General features: G+C 44.1%; 1 protein-coding gene across 1 annotated transcript; it reads right to left on the bottom strand.

Moving 5' to 3' along the window:
- Positions 1-1,729: 1,729 nt before the first annotated feature.
- On the bottom strand, positions 1,730-12,831 carry LOC108503814 (ovoinhibitor-like). Its single transcript, XM_017828166.1, has 16 exons — positions 12,701-12,831; positions 11,895-11,914; positions 10,923-11,059; positions 10,692-10,752; positions 10,084-10,217; positions 9,595-9,646; positions 8,427-8,563; positions 7,945-8,005; positions 7,018-7,154; positions 6,466-6,526; positions 4,926-5,059; positions 4,788-4,848; positions 3,306-3,442; positions 2,899-2,959; positions 2,421-2,536; positions 1,730-1,927 (listed from the first exon to the last, which is right to left on the bottom strand). Exons 1-16 carry the CDS (start codon positions 12,753-12,755, stop codon positions 1,882-1,884), a joined length of 1,410 nt encoding a protein of 469 aa, XP_017683655.1. The 5' UTR covers positions 12,756-12,831; the 3' UTR covers positions 1,730-1,881.
- Positions 12,832-17,413: the final 4,582 nt, after the last annotated feature.

Consider the following 17,413-nt stretch of genomic DNA (forward strand, 5'->3'; position numbering starts at 1 on the left):
ATTTCCTGGCCCAGTTTTAGTGATTTATTCCATTATGTGCTTCTACATGAAACCTACTGGTGAATACTGCATGGAAACCTCTGTCTAATAACCCCTTTGGCTGCTTCACTGGATTGCTCTGACTTATCCTCAACTTTGTGCCTCCTTGAATTCTTGTTTGCTTTTGGTGTCATCAGACAATGAGCTCCACAGAGGAGGCTTTGGCACGGGTGTGCCAAGCCAATGCCATTCAGTTGGCCCTTGACAGCTTTACTGCAAAGGCTTGAGAAGGCTTGAAAAAGCCAGTGGTCAGAGCTCAGTCCAAGTTAAAGGCTGCCAAAGTCCACAAAAAAAAAATATTCAGGTCTTATCCCTGAGGATAACCCAGTAACACTTAAACAAGACTGAAGCAGCATGTTCTGCAAAAGCACCTGAACAGAAAATGGCAAAAAGGTTATATAAACTAAAGGAACATTTACTTTAGGACGCAGACCAAAGAAAAGTACAATAAGCTATTGTTAGTTACAAATCATCTTGAAAATGGACACTAATGGCACAGAGGTACTATGGCCTCCTTCTCTGGTACAATAGCCCCAGTATCTCCAAGTCGGGAACATTTGCCTTCAGCCTATTCTTCTGGCCTGACAATTCAGAGTGACTTTCCAAACTGATCCAAATAATTGTGTTATTCTCTGGTAAACTACAATGGGACATTGAACTGGGGAGGCACTAGCTGTAGTCCAGAAGAAACCCTGAACCCTAAAATATTGGACTTGCAATGGCTTTGGTGACCTCATGTGGAGGTAGTGGCAGTGGCTGTACCTGTGTTGCCAACAGATGAAGGGCAGCCCCAAGGTTTTCCTACCTCCCTGCCATCCATAAAGACCACCAAAATGACAATAGTATCACCAAGTCATGAGCTCTTTGGTCGCAGAAAAGTAGTCAAAACAACTCTGAGGCAGAATTGTTTTCCTATGACTTCTTATATATTCAGTTAAAACTGGTCACAAATGAACCTCTGAATCCTTTTCCTTCTCAAAAGTCTTTAGAAAGCAGTTCAGTGATGTACTAGGGCTGTCCCCCATCTCAGAGGTGATCACTGCCCACCAGCCCTGGAGATATTCTGTTGCATTAATAAATTAAGATATTTCATGAGTGGACACTTTTGCTGTTTGTAACCCTGATTGCAGCTCAATATACCCCTCCTGTAGATTATATCCTATAACAGCACTTGACACTGAGGACAAATTCAGTGGAGACAGATTGGAATCACCTTTCCTGACAGCAGCTGCTGTCCCTTCCATGGGACAGGCTGCACAGGCAGCAGGAACTGGGACAGGGGCAACTCTTGGCTAGGTAGCCAATTTCCTTTTCCAGCCCAAGCAAAAAAGTGCTCTTCTTGAGAGCAAATCACCACCCACATCCAAACCATTTCCCTAAGGAGGAGGTGGACCATGCTCTCAAGGTGAATGTCTCCTTGCAGTGACTGTAAAGACAGAGTCTGTGATCAGGTCATACAGAGATATAGTTAGATAAGATTAACACTGACAAGGAGACTCTGAGAAGTAAGGAAGTGACTGGGAGCTCCACAGGGAGGTCAAGCCCTCATCAGAGCAGGAATGGCACTGACACGTGGCAGGAAAGGTTTCATTCACACTGTTTGGTAGAGGAGAACACCAACAGAAAAATACACAGGCACTCAAAGTACCATGTCAGGGATGAGACGGGGCAAAACAGATGCAATATGCAATTAAGACAGAGAAACTTTGCCAAGTTTATTGAACAAGTATCTCAGGAGCTAAGGAAACAAGGCAAACTGAAGAAATGTTACTAGGGAAGACCAGCCCATGGCAAGTCACATTTAAGGGAGCTTGTTTTCCTGGGCTGAACTCCAGCACAGACTTAGCATTCAGCCAAACTCATGAGATTGAGAGTTGTCCTGCTTTCCCTGGTAAGAAAAGGGGAGAGGAGAATTAGACAGAGCATATTCCTCATTTCACATTCCTCATTTCACTGGCCCAAGTGACAATTTAGTATTGACTGGAGATGAAGAACAGTCTTAAAAACCCAAATACTCCCTTTCATTATCATCTTTAAAGGAAAGGTGAAGGTTTCATACATTTGATACTGTCCAGTTGGTTTGATGAAGTACTTTCCACATGCCCTCATGAGCTTGTGGGACACATTGAGTGCTGGTGAAAATTAATAATATACTTTTAAAGTTAACAAACAGAAGGCCAGGTACAGATCACAGAAATGGGCCCCTTGCATTTTCCCCTAAAATGCAAAAAGCCCATCTCCTTGCACAACTCATGGTGGACTGGAAATGTCCAGTATATACCCATAAGCTGTTAGTCAAAAAGGCATCATGAAAACAGCCCTGAATTCATAGTTGGTACAGGAACTGACCATGAAAGAAAAGGTTTTACTCTTATACTTACAGGTAGGCATTGCAGAAAATACATCTATTGCTGTATGTTTTGCCATCAGAGCCACAGTGGGGCATATATTCCATGGTGCATACAGGAGACACTTCTTTGAAGCCCTTGCAGAGCTCCTGCACACAGAAGATAGACATGAGTCTCTCTGCCTGAGAGCAAACTGTGCCCCCCTAGCATAAGGAATGACACCCACTGAGAAATGAAAGTGGTTGTAACATCATTATAACCAACTCAAAGTTTCCTCCTGGTGGCAGATGTGATTTTGTACTGTTTCTGCTCACTGCCATGCCTTTTCCTACACTGTTACACAGCAGTGGGACAGATGTTGGCTGTTTTATGACCAGTCTGAAATTCCCAAGGGATCTCCTCAGGTCTGTACACCACCACTCCCCCAGTTTGTAAAACAGAGTGAAAACAGTCCCTCATGAGCATAACAGGCACTGGACTTCACCCTTTGTTCCCATCCTTTCTCACTCACTCTTGTAATGTCCTCTTCACAGCGTCCGTTCTTTCTTTTGCCAAGGTTGGTCCGATGCTCCCTGGAGGAAGGAGAGACCATTGTTAACCACGACCTTCCCCAGTACAACCACAGAGCAAGAACAAACCTCACTCCCATGGAGCCACAGGATTTTCAGATCAACCACCTTAGTTAGCGCTGCCTGCACAGCACTACCAAGAATGTGCCCTTGTGGGTCAGACATGTGCCCATGGTTGACGCACCCCCCTTTGTGGAGCTCTGGGATTGAACACCTATATTAAACACCAATAAAGGAAGCAGGAAAATGCGGGCAGACAGACAGGACCCCTCCAGCACAGGGTTTCATAGAGAGTCCTTGAATTTCACTTGGCACTCAGGGATCCATCCACCCCCAGGGAGGTACTTACATGTTGTGGGCACACAGCGTACACTCGCTGGCGTAAGTGACACCGTCGGTGCCGCAGACGGGATCGTAGATCATCGTGCAGGCCATCAGCTGTGTGCCATCCTTCTGCGTGGACATTCGGTACTGGCTGCAGTTGAGCTGGGGAACAAGGACACCAAAAGCTCTGACACGGGCTCTGCTCTGTGCAAGGGAGCCCAGACACAACCCCCTCTGCTTTTGCCTCTGCCTAAATCTGCCTACGCCAGATCCTAAAAGGTGCTGCCAGAGGACAAATTACGGTTATATATTAACTCATTCTTCATGGAAAACTAGCAATTTCCTTTCACAGCCTTATGCTGGAGAAGACTGAATGAAGGCTGGAAGGTAGACATTACTCATTCAGCTTTGCATTTATCACGATGCCCCTATACCTTGCTGAACTGACCAGGATATTACAAAGCGTAGCTCAAAAATAATCTGCAAATCAAAATGACACGATTTATGCACTTCCTGCAAGGGGGCTGACTGTGACCAGGGTGTTTTTCATGGCCCACAAGAATGGAGGGGGGATGTGCTGACAGGACTTTTGTTGCAATGGGATGGTTCCGAGTGTTGAAACCTGCCAGCAGGACTGGCAGCCGTTGAAGCTGATTTACGCCAGCTGAATAGCTGGCCTTGCATTTTAGCACTCCCAGTTTCTCCAGTGTGAGCTCTTCTTTCCTGATTTATGTATCTCACCCAGCCTGAGCACAGAGTGCACTCGGGAAACAAAGGAATGACATTTCATAGTTTGTTTGTATAGAAATGAAATATCTGACTCGGGATGTTGACTCTTTCAAACAAATGCTAATGAGGTGGCTTTGTTCTTCTGTTCCCCAATGAGAGTAAATAGTTTAGAGCTGGTCAAATATAGTTAATCCGGTATTTTCACAAGATTCATTGTTGGTATACATTAGATTACATTGCATTTACCAAAAAAAAAAAAAAAAAAAAAAAAACACACCAAAAAAAAAAAAAAAAACCAACCAAACAAACGAAAAACCCAGGGATGAGTATCAGGTATTCCCTGATACCTTACGTATTAGCATTCAAAACACAGCCAATTCTCTAATCTCTGTAAAACATCCTTTTGTAAAACACAAGCATCCAGGAGGCACTGGGTTCCCTGGGTACCCTTTCCATATTGCCAAAATGGGCTGCTAAGTTCCTGCAGCAGCTATGATGGACCGCTGTGGGAAAAGGATTTCTTCGTGTAAAACCTTAAATCTTATGTTACCTGTCTCATAACTCATTCCTCACCTGTCCTCCCCTCTTTCTTTTCCTGAATGTGTGCAGGAAGTGCACAGTGTTCCTGCTGCCAGGAGGGTGATATTCACCCACAGAAGGAAGGTCAGCACAAGCCATGACCTCCGTGGAGGCTACGCCACCCAAACCAACCAGCGTTTGTTCAAGTTATGCAGTTGGCACCTGCTCAAACTCTTGTTTTTCTTTAGGTTTCACTTACTTGGGGAGCTTCCTCTACGCACCTTCCATCGTGCCTCTTGGCAACCTCGGTTCCAGAGGCGCTGGAAGAGAAAGGAAAGTTAAAAATGCTCAACAAATAACTCTGTGGAGCTCTCCGGGGGTGACTTCCAGGGCTTACATGTTATGGGCACAGAGCGCACAGTCGTTGCTGTAGGTGACACCGTCTGTCCCACAGAGCTCACGCAAGATGAAGGGACAGGCCATCATGGCTTCCCCTGATTTGGTATTGCTCAGGTACGTGCTGCAGTCAACCTGGGGAGGCAAAACAGCAATGCTGGGTCAGCTGGTGCAAGATGGAAGAGTGTCTCACCTGCAGCCTGTCCCCACTGATCCTCCAGATTTTAAAGGTTTATGTCAGGGGAAAACCAGAGGTTTTTTAAGTTTACTCTTGCATTAGAAAATAGTTAAGTAATGGTAGTTGGGTTTGGTATTTTGTGCTAGCAGAGGGAAGAAAGGAACAGCTGGCCAAAAAGATTATTTTCCTAGAGTAGTACACATACAAGTCTTAAATCCAGCATTTCACAAAATCATAAAGGTTGGAAAAGACCCCTGAAATCCAACTGTTAACTCAGCACCGCCACATTCACCACCAAACCATATCCCTCAGTGCCACATCCACATGTCTTTTGAACACTTCCAGGGACAGTGATTCCACCAATTCTCTGGTCAGCCTTTTCCACTGACCAGACTTTCAATGAGGAATTTTTTCCTAAGGTTTAATCTAAATCTCCCCGAGTACAACTTGACGGATCTGATTGAAAATGTTTGATATTATGTCCAGCTTGACATAGTTAACTGTATCTGAGATTTTGTTTCAGATTTTCCAAAACAGCAGCAAGACCTGTTTCACCAGCTCCTAACACAAAAATATTTACAATATATACAATCTATTAATTCAAATATTTGAGGATAAATAGACAAACATCTATAGGAAATCAGTCTACACTGGCTAAGCACCACTGACACTTTACTGTCATTTTGCACAGTTTCCCCAATGCAGTGTCTCTTATTATCCATATTTCCCACATGGTCCAAGAGCAAATTAAAGCAAAGACAGCATTTTAACAACTTGTCTTTTGTATAGAAAATATATTGCAGTCCCTCAGGATGCATGAAATTATTTTTGGTTCTTCAGAGCTGCTCTGCATAAGCAGAATAAATGTGTTGAGATATTATCAGCACATATTGTTGCTGTGCAGGATAATAAAGCTATTTCTGTACACATACCTGAGAGCAGATTTGTCCTGGCTGACCAGAGCACAAGGATTTTTTAACCTGCCTGTCTAGTGCAATGGAAATCCTATCATTGAATAAATACACTGACACCTAACACAGCCTTCTGCCTTCTCTCCTACTGTGCTAAAATGAGCTGCATGGTTCTTGTGCTGCCTCTGATGATTTCTGTTCAGAGATCTGCAGTACTGGGACATTTTGTTTCTGAAGTCCCAACCTGTCCCTGTCCTCTCTTGCCCTCATGTACAGCACATTGGCATCAGCAACTGCGAACAACTAGGGAGAACCACAGCATCAACATGAGCCCTGTGCACCAAGCTCCATCCATCCATGAGCACAGAGGGTGCACTGAGCCCAGCCAGGGTCTTCCTGGAGACTGGAGAGAGAGTAGATGGTGCTTATTTCATAGCTAAAAGTATACTTACAGGAGTGCTTTCCTCCTTGCATCTTCCCTCATGGCTTTTCTTAACGTCAGTCTCATGTTGTCTGAAATCGGGAGAGGTTGGGGTTAGCACACACACCAGCTGAGCCCTGTGACACCCAGGTACCACAGAAAGCAAACCGAACCCATAGCCTATATATATGATAAAGGAGACATCTGATTTCCTTATGAACCAGCTTACCCCAGTCATTAGCAAGCATAATGGGTGCAGATCCATCAGGTTTCCTCACTATGTGCTACACAGGCGCCCCATCTGCTCTTTCCTCTGCCCAAACACCACAGTCCCACCCACTCTTTCCCCTGCCCAGATATCACAGCACTCATAGTTTGCTCAAATCAAGAACTGACTCTCCCACAGCTCCCCCGAGGAGCAAAAAGAGAGCATCAGGGAAGAAAATGAAGGTGACAGAGGCTTCAGGAGGTTGAAAGAGAAACAGAAAGAGATGTATGGATATGTTGGCGTCAAAAGAAAAGGCATGTGGAGCACTAACCATGGCTAGTCACTCCAAAAGAGAGTCCTGTGTACAGCACTTACACGTTATGGGCACAGATGCTACACTCGTTGTCATAAGTAAATCCGTCTGTGCCGCAGACAGGGCGCAGGATCCTGGGGCAGCGTACCAGGGCTTTGCCTCCCTTAACCTTTCTTGCTGGGTATTGACTGCAATCGATCTGCAAAAGGCAGCAATGACAAACGTGAGGAAGACCTGGTTTACTGACCAAAAAAAATTCCATCATAACCTCCTTCCATGTCTTTTACACTGGGATACTGATGAGACACTAGTGCTACGGCTCAGTTCTTGCAAAGCCAGGTTGAGTCAGTTCTGCATGAATCCTCTCATGCATAGAAGGAACTGCACGGCACTACCATAGTTTGTGAGATGCCAAATCACTGGAGTAAGAAGCTTTGTCAATCCCAAGTGCAAGATATGTCAGAAAAGCAATTAAAAAAGGGAAAACATAGTCCTCTTTTCATTGTGCAGTATAGATATAAACAAAACACCAAAACGGTGAAGACTTTGATCTTCCTTTGAGGGTGCCCTTCAAACACAAAGCCCAAAATAACCAATTCCCTCATTTGTGTGTTGGCATGTCCTAGACACCAGCTCTGGGACTTCCCAGCTGATACACTCAGATCAAAACTTCAGGTGTGCTCCATATTCCAGAATACATCCCCACCTCCACCCCAAAGGGGGTGTGACATAGGTGTGAATTCACAGTGAAAGCTCTGTGCCTAGCTCTTGTGTAGCCCATCTGCCAGGGCTGAGAGGGCAAGGAGGGCCCAGAGGACACCTGCCCAGATGGGATTCGCAGGCATCCTCGACACAATAACCTGACAAGACTTAATAGACCAGTGTAGAAAGCCAGGCTTTAGGCCAGCTCACTTTCAGAGTAGATGTCACCTCAGGGAACCTTTCAGTTGATACAGCTAAGAGAAGTAAGGTTTATATTGAACACTTACGTCAGAAGTCTCCTGTCTGCACTGTCCACTATGCTTTCTGCCAACATGGGTTTTTTGTATTCTGGAGGAGGGAAACAATAAAATTTAGGAACTAAATGCTTAACCTCTTGGTCACAGTCATGTGCAAAATGAAGCAAACTATAAAAGTATATCAGAATAGCTACTTTACTCATTAACAAGCTCATCCCATCTTCCTATAGCATGCAATTTAAAGTAATATTCTGAATTGTTCCTTCCTCTGCCCAGTCACTGCCCAGCCCACAGACTAATCTTTATTACAAGGAGCTGCCTTATTACTCTTCAAGGTTTCCTCTCACAAGCACAAAGAAGATATCAGAAAGAAACTCAAGGTATATCCCAAACCAACCCAGTTTCTAAGAGACTTGAAGAAACAGGCATAAGCAGAAATGCAGCAGGGTGGTTCTCAGGACTGCACAGCATTGCTGGCTACTCAGAAGGAGCACTCTAAGTATGGCACTTACCCATTGTGGGCACAGATCCCGCATTCGTTATCATATGTGTTGCCATCTGTGCCGCAAACTGGATTCAGGTCCCTTGGACAGGATACTAATACTTTGCCATCTTTAGTGACTTGTGTTGGGTACTTGCTGCAGTCAACCTGTCAAAATAAGGACAAAAAGCTCTGGTGGGGCCCTTGCTATGCGAGAAAAGCTGATGCAAAAGCTGTTCACTCTATATCCAAGCCTCAGTTGTTTCTGCAACAGGACAAAGCCCTGATATGCTGAAGTTAAATTTCCAATCAGAAATGAGCTTTCTTAATGTTATCCTAGTTCTCTAGCAGTCAAGGAAAAGGACTATCTTGTCAAAGGGATTCTTCAGGCAGAAGAACACGTATAAAATTTTGGGCCTCTTCTCATCAAAAAAATGTTCTTGAATTTGGTTAGAAACATTTTTCCTCAGCTGTAAATCTGACTAATACTGTTTTGGTTTCTGTTGGTTTTCTCCACACTTCTCCAGCTCTGTGATTACTTCTTACTTCAGATTCCCTGTAGTTCAGCACAGGGTTTGAAAGGATAGGAAAAAATGGTTATCTATCAGTCAGAGAATGGGCTTCAGACATCCCAGAATTTTGGCGCTGAAATACAGAACCTTCTCTTCTGGAAGCACCAGACTGTTGGCCTCACACAAAGATACAATACACCATGCTCTATAAATATGTATGCTTAGTGCTCTTGTGAATCTCACTATGCCTGTGAAAACCACCAGCATGGGAATTTTGAATCTCTGTTGCTGAGGGTTGAAATGCTTGTGATCTCCAGAGAGAAAACTGCCAACCTGCACAGAATGTTGGCAAGTGAAATCTTGCCCCCCACCCCTTTCTCTGGGCACACAAGCCAGCTTAGCACGTAGGGAAGTGAGTTCTGAAGCACTGACTCACTGCAGCTCCTCATTCCATATCCCTCTCCTTCCTCCTTCCTCAGTTTGGTGTGGTAAGCATGGGATGACCTTCTCTTTGGAGCAAGGAGGATGCCAAATCCACCCACATCATCCAGAAAAGCAAAGCATGAAGTGGGACCCCTGTAAGCCTTGTGCTATGGATCTCTTGTAGTTTCCTAGCGAAATCTGTGGGGTCCTCAGGATTCTATTAGCAGCCCTAAAAAATTAATTTTTTACTTCTATTGCACTTACAAACTCCTTGCATTCTCCATCGTGTATTTTGGTAATATTGGTGTCATATTCTCTGAAAGAAAGAAAAGCTTTGGTTAGGAAGTATTGAGAATAAATTCCCCCATGTCACTCTAGGCACTGGGACAACAAAGCTGAGTTCCACCCACCTTGTGGGACACAACTGCTTGACTTGTCTGAATGCAACCTGCAGATGGCCACAGCAAATGCACAGTATTCCCATATCCCATGGGAATGAAGTGTTAGGAGTAATTCGGTATTATAAGTAACACTTTGATCTGTTCATGGCTCTGATCTGGGGTTTTTGTGATTCCCCTCACGACCACAGTCAAAAAATAGGGAAGAAAACTCAAGTTGGCTGAAGAATTAAAAACAGCCAGTTCCAAGGAGACCTACAGAGACACCTGCCTTAAGACTAATATTTTACAGAAGTGCTTCTGAGAGCCTTAAGTCACTAATTATCCAGAAGGATGTTCCACGCACAAGACTTACATGTTATGGGCACAGATTTCACAATCGTTGCCATAAGTGAAGCTATCTGAGCCGCAGACTGGTTTCGATATCCTTGGGCATGCTACCACGACGTGATCATCTATTACAGCTCTTCGGTACTTACTGCAATCAATCTGTACAAATAGCAGGAATAGAGGAAAAAAAAACAAAACCACACATTTTTGATATAAAGTTACAACACTCCTACATAGTCTGCTTACTCTCTCTCAGTCTTTGGGGACAAACTAATTCCACTATCAAAAGCAGAATTCTCTGTAAGAATTCTCTCCCGCTAAAAAGAAATGGCATAGCAAGAAGGATTGTGATTTGGGTTTTGCAAGATCCTTGATAAGATCCTGCTGGAGCTATCCAAGCGGTGAGATCCAAACCTCAGCCAACATATTACTTTCATTTTATTCCCAAATACAGAGACTAGAAGTCTGAAGTAGAAAATAACAGAGATATGGTATCAGATAGCCCATAAAAACCCTCCAAGCTTTGGTTATCATCAGATTTTAATCCCTTTTGGGCTGTGCAGACCAGTTGTGCATGCTCTATTCTCCTTTTGTGTGGTGTTTGAACTGCCCCCACTACAGACTTTGTCTTACCACGATAGATTTTGGCTCGCATTCTCCATCATGGGCCTTCTCCACACTGTCACTGTGTTCCCTAGAAGGAAGCAGACCAGTGTCAAGGATCTCAGAGCACCATTGCCTCGAGGCTGGCAGTGTTGGCACCCAGCTGCTCCTCATCCCAGCTCATCTTTGGGGAACAAAGCTGCCACCTTTACCTGGAACACCTTGCCTTAAGGTTTCTGTGAGTTTCCCAGCAATACTTACTCATTGTGCAGGCAGATCCCACAGTCATTGCTGTACGTGTTGCCATCAGTGCCACAGACTGGTTTCAAGTTCCTTGGGCAAGCTACCCAGGACCTTCCATCCTTGGTAATGCCTCTGGCATACTCGCTGCAGTCAAGCTGTGAAAGGAGCAAAGAATCAGCCCCAATTTTGGCCCCATCATGGAATGAAACCCCCAGCAGCCTCCCACTGCCACAGTGCCTGCAGCTCCTGCCGACAGACAAATTAGAGGCACTATTGGGAATCTGCTCAGGCAGTCAGGAGAAGGGAATCCTCCCTACAGAAGTTTCTGATTATGCTTTCCTGATGGAGTCCAGGGATGCACAGCACAGGGGAAGGATTGCTGTGGGTGAGACACTGTTTAATGAAGGCAGCTGGCAATCAGGAGCCCAGCCCTGCGCTGGAGCCCCTCGGCTCAACAGTGGATCATTTCAGATCGTGCTGCACTCTGTGAGCTACAGGAGTCTCGTAGCTGCGTGGGAAGAACCTGCAGACAAATCCGTGGCTCAGACCCTGTTGTTTTCCTCTCTGTGATATAGGTATAGAAATTTATGCAAGGAACACAGTTCTTTGGGTCTTACCATATGGAAACAATTATCAGAGTCACAAGTCTTTGATACTTTCAAGCATATCATAAGACAGTATTTCTCATGAGGAGGCAAACTACTGCCTTTGGCTTGGAGTAACTAAATTATGTCTAAGAGCTAATATAATAGGATTGTACAATTACTTCTTGCTTTTTCCTTTTATTTAATGAACTGAAAATACTGCAAGAAATGGGGATCTTTTACTTTCTCATGAAATTGGCAATATTATTCAGCCATGCACTGGAAAATATTATTTGAACAGCGATGATTTCATTAGATTTAATCCATGTGCTCATTGGGTAATTACATACTGTTTCTGCTTTACCAGAAACCTGAATAGAACAGAATAAATAGATCTGTAGCTTACCTGAACTCCAAAGGCAGTACCTAAAAGAAAAAAATGGAGAAAAAAGAAAATCAAATTACTAATATGCAAAGAATACATTTATAAAGCTTTTCATGAGACTTTTAAATTCAGTGATGTTGTTGATTAACTTATTTAGTTTAGGAAAATATGGAGTTCTACATTGTGCCAGTAAATGGCCATAGGATGTATTAAAAGTTACTAAATACAGTTTTGTTGCACTTCTGAGGGCAGATAAAACACGTGAGAGCATATATATTAATCCATCCCTCAGATGTTAGAGGGAAGGTACTTTCAATTCAGTACTCTTGGATTTTAACCCAAGAGACTTAATATTTGACTTTCAGAAGTTTGGACATGCGTGCTTAAGATGACTATCAACCACTGGCACTGTCCATCTCCAAACACATCTTTCTCAGTTACCAGGAGCAGCACAATAAACTTACAGAGCAACCCTAGAGTTTTAAGTTTGCATTTATGTTGCTCACATGGGTAATGATGCCATTTCTAACAGCTTTGTTTTGCCCTTTATACACAGGACTCCCATGTGCAAGTTCCTGCCCTGCACTAGGGTTGCTCCTTCAGCAACTGCTCTTACAAACCAAGAAGATGAAAACAGTTGCCTGCATGATGTTTGCTGAAATCTCAGTCTTGAAACGTAACTTTTTTGCTACAGTCTCTCAGGAAGGATATTTCTGCACGGAATAAGGTTCTCGTCCATGTCGCAAGACCCAAAGATTCTTACTGAAATGAAAATTCAGCTCCAATTCAGCTAGATCAATCTCTGCAGTATCCCAGGAAATACTCACCAAAGCAGCAGCAAAGGGCTAGAGCTGCCCTCAGGAAAATGCCTGTCATCTTCATGGCAGCCAAGGTTACGGCTCCAGTGCAGCCTGCGTGCTCTCTGTGCAGGCGAGGAAGATCGCAGGTAGGAGCAGGAATATATAGCACACCATGCTATCAAGTGGTCCCACCTTATTAGGTAATGCTCCAAGCCTGTCATCACCATTCAAAGCCAAAAATGTGTTTACCCAGCTCTAGGTGTCTAGCTAATGATTGATACAAGTGCGTATGCCAGGAAGGGGATTTCATGAGCAGGAACCATGCCAAGACCCCTCTCCTCCTGGACAGATCTGCCCAGCCCTGGGCTGCCCCTCACGTGGCTGCAGCGTGTTGCGGGCTCACATCTACCCTGTGTCTGGTTAAATGCAATTAGAACGTTCTCCTCCTCTGTAGTTTTCAACTGAGCTGTCAACTGATAGCCAAAACCCTCATTATTTAACCTCAGAGCATGATTTTGTACTCTTCACTGCTGTATTTCATCCCAGTTTGAGCCCAGGCAATTTCAGCCCAGAAGGTCACCCTGTGCTCTGCGTGAGGAATCCTGCTCTTCTCCTGTTTAAAAAACTCAGCAGTGCTCTGCTCCGTGTGCCAACTTTTTTTGTACAACAGCAAAGAGCAAAAACATGAAGTTCGGTCCTAAAACCCATCTTTTTGGCTGTTCACTGATAACTCCCATGGTGCTGCCTGCTCATCTGCTACCACCTCCCCCATAGCCAGTCCCTGACCCACCTCACAAAGTCTAAGTGACACCATCCCACAGGGCAGCAGGCCAAATGCCTTTAATGTCTGCATAGACTAGATGTACTGTACTTCCTTTACCTAGGAAGTCAGCCAAATTTGCAGAGATTGGTATTAGCCCACGCATGGTTTCCTTCCTGAAAATTCACTGTGTACGTTATCTCTTTACGCTTTATATCTTTAGTTTTCTTCAAACATCTCCTTAAGGTTTGCCCACTATTAAGGTAATGGAACTTAGATTGGTCCTGAACACTCCTTTTGTCCTTTATGTAAGGAGATTTTTGGCAGTTCTTTGGATTGGTCTCAACTGTAGTCTTCTCAATTGGGATCCTAAATTCTCCAAATTTCTTGTTAACTTTTAATCTTTCAAATTCTGTACTTGGTAATCAAAATCCTTACTTGCAGATCTATTTTTGATACAATTTAAACAGAGCGAGCTCGTGTTGAATCATCAGAGTTTTATTTTCTAAGAGAAGGACATTTCCAACATCTTTCTCACTTGAAAAGCAAATCTGCAACAATACAATTTTGGGGATTGCCTAATGGAAAAATATTTACTTTCATATCCAGGAACTCTGCTACTATTAGTAGTTTGCAGTGTGCACCTGCAAAGCTGAAGTCTCTCCAAATGCCAGCCTTTCCTGCTACTTTAGTCTCTAGGAACATGAGAGTTCATCTCCTTATTCATATACCTTGATTTCATTCCTTCCCTCTGATGTTCCACCCCACGTTTCCTACTCTTTCCCTTATCTCAGTTCCATCACATGTCAAGGGCTCCAGACCTTTGGACCAATCCAAGCCTCAGCTACAAGGACCTCTTTTCATCTTGATTATAATATCCATCTATCTGGGCTTATTCCAGCCAAGACCAGCATCCATTAATGCTTCCTGGCAGTGGAAAATGTATCTTGACAACTTAATTGCCAGGCTCTGTAAAAGCTGTCATGGTCAAGCAAATTCCTGCCAGTGTCCACAGCGATGACACCTGAACCTTATAGGAAAGGAGATATTATTTGCAAACCAAATCTGCAGTTAAAGTAGATTGACTCAGCATGTTCTGTCAAGAGCAAAGTAATTCTCTTCCAACTAAGATTAGTTTTGGGAAGTAGTTTGTAATAGGAGACAGAGTAAAGAGACAGAAGAGCAAACACCTGTCAAGGATATAAAGAAGGAACTAGGATTTAAAAAACATCACCACAGCTACAGCACGTGTCTGCTGTCCCATGTGCCAGCCCAGGCACACAATGCTCAGCTTTGGGCTCCTGGCCCTGTGCACAAGGAAGGTCCATGCTGTGACCCTACAAGCGAGCCCCTGCTTCAGAGAGAGTGATTCAGCAAAGCATTTGTCCATCAGGACAGAGCCTTTCAAGACCAGAGCAGAAGCTGCAGCAGCACATCCCACCCACATGGGACAGGAAGACATTTGGTTGTGTTTACACCCTTCTGCTTGCGCAATCCCCACTTGCAGTGATGCTGTGTTGACATCTACTTGCTTATTTTCCCTTGCTGCAAATCCCACCTGGCCGAGCAGTCCTGGACATGTGCACTCCACTCCTCTCTTCTGCTGCCTCTCAGGTTACCTCTAGTCCCAGCTGTGAAACATCTGTCACTATTTCTGCAGAATTTCACTGACACAGGCTGGGAAAGGAGGCAAGAAGACAATAAAGCCAACTCACCTGTTTGTCAGAGATATATGCATATTGTCCATGCTTCCCATTCTCAAACCACACGGGCAGTTGTTACTACACCAAGCACTAAACTGTTTGTTTTGGGACCTTCTACATCAAGGACCTGAATTTTTAAATTGCAAACAGTTGCATTTACATCTTGTTTTCAGTGAACAACTTAAGTGGAGTTGCTCACACCTTCATGCAAATGAGTGTTGAAAGTGCTTGTCTTGCAGTTCCAGGGGGATAGCTGGGCAGCAGGAGGGGTCTTGCAGCAGAATGGAGCAGGGAGATCCCAAGAAAATGGCATGGATGAGAGTTCCCTGTAGTAGGGAGAGTCTTGCAGGAAAAGACAGATATTCTAACAGATGCCAAACAGGAGCCCTAAAGAGGGGAAAGAGGGAGGCCCATTCACCAGTCTCCAGTGTGAAAGCAGATGGGCCATGGAGCAGAAATTGTGATAATCAAGACAACACTGAAATCCCCAGTTACCCATATACAGCTGTTGTGTAGTGGGATTGAGCATCACAGGAATGTAGGGAGAGCCAGAAAAGAGAGGTCTGCCAGAGGGGCTTGCCAGCACAAACAGCACCAGTCTCTTCATGTCACAACTCACTTGGTTCTTGAAGGAATAAATGCCCCTAAACTGCTGTGGCAAACTGCAGAAGGTGCCCTGGCCAGAGCACACCATGGGGCCATGCCAGGGCTCTCTATCTCTGTGGCTGCAAGAGCAGCAGGGAGTAGGTGGGCAGAGCTTCCAGGCTTCAAATGGACAGACTGCAGAGGACTGAAAAACACCACAGTGAGTTCAAAGTCTGCTGAAACATCTGCCAGAGTCAACAGTCCTCACTGTATACAAGAGCAGTACTTGTACACCCTGAAGAATTGCATAAGGTCCTGACACCTTCTATGAAAAAAAGAAAAAATAAGTAAGAGACTTAAGGTCCTTGCAGAGAGTATTTTAGCCCAAAACCCAACCACAGTGAGAGGCTGGAGACCACACTGTCAGTTCATAATGCCAGTTCTGCAAAACCTCAGGAACTGCTGTGAACCACATGGGGTCTGTGGTTATTGGCAAGCAACACCCTTAATAAAGTGTAATTTACAGCAAACTGAAGAGTCCCCAGAGCGCTGGTACCTTTCCAGTTTCACAGAGGGATGGTTTGGCCTTGTTACAGTTTTAAAGGGCAACACAAAGGGTAAGAAAGAGCAAACATAAAAGAAAGGGTAGCAAACCCCCAACACCTCATGAGCCTTTGCTTCCTTCTCCCCTGGAGTAACAACGCGTGGCTTCCGTCATGCAGACCCCACCGGAGCTCCACCACACATGGTGCCACTCAGGACTGTTCCTCACTAGCAGCCCTTGGAGCAACCTGCAAAAAGGGGTGGAAAGCAAGAACAGAGCAAGCAAGAAGGCTGCCAGGAGCAGGATGGAGCTGGTATTGCTGCTCACAGCAACAGAGGCAGTTTTAGCAGGTCTCTGTCCTGCATCTTCTCACCAGACAGGCTTGGAATCTGATTAATGATCCCTTATCACCAGCTGCGATTTTTGTGGATGATAATTTCTTCTGGCAGCAGGAAAAATTTAGAAGGTGCTCAAATACTGACAGAAGAGGTTACTGGGGCACTGGCTTCATCAGCTCATTGCTTTTCAAGCACATTTAATGCAGGTTTTAGGGGTCATTATTTGAAAACTTAAATACTTGAAATCACTACAAATCATAGTAGCTTTCAAGAGCACTGATTTTCATTTGCAAGAATTTATTTTAAGCCACAAATTGTGCACTGCTTTTATAAAATCATGTAGATGTCCCTGCACGTGATTTTAGCTGGAATCAGCGAGCAGACATCATCAGAGCACATTTTTACTGTCTGACATTCATCATTCTCAGGCTGCATAAATAACATTCAAGAATGTACTTGTTTCGTCACAGCTCTAAGACAAACTCTACATTCCCCAAAACAGCTAACCAGTCCCAAATGGGGGACTCTCACCCTACATGACTCTACTTACTGAGGGGATTTTCCACTTAGAAAGAGGCAGTCATAATTTCTAAACCATAGTGTTTGCTCACATTAGAAATCAGTATAAAAAATACTAACAACCACTTATGTCAGAGTCTGTTGATAATAAAATCAGGTTTTATTATTATCAGTTATAATAAAATGTGATGCAATACGTAAGCATTTTGAGAGTTTAAAATCAATTCTCATTACCTGCAGTAGAGAAAAAGGATTTGATAACTTAATTGAAAAAATTCTACGTCTTTGGTG

Source organism: Lepidothrix coronata, unplaced genomic scaffold (assembly GCF_001604755.1).
Source record: "Lepidothrix coronata isolate B3197 unplaced genomic scaffold, Lepidothrix_coronata-1.0 Scaffold146, whole genome shotgun sequence".
In the NCBI taxonomy this organism is placed as follows: Eukaryota; Metazoa; Chordata; class Aves; order Passeriformes; family Pipridae; genus Lepidothrix; species Lepidothrix coronata.

Excerpts from the sequence above, each read along its gene's own strand:
- LOC108503814 (XM_017828166.1), bottom strand. The coding sequence starts at position 12,755 with ATGAAGATGACAGGCATTTTCCTGAGGGCAGCTCTAGCCCTTTGCTGC. Across the intron at positions 8,564-9,594 it reads ATGGAGAATGCAAGGAGTTT|GTTGACTGCAGCAAGTACCC; the intron begins GTAAGTGCAATA and ends TTATTTTGACAG. Across the intron at positions 6,527-7,017 it reads AGCATCTGTGCCCATAACGT|ACAACATGAGACTGACGTTA; the intron begins GTAAGTGCTGTA and ends TCCCGATTTCAG.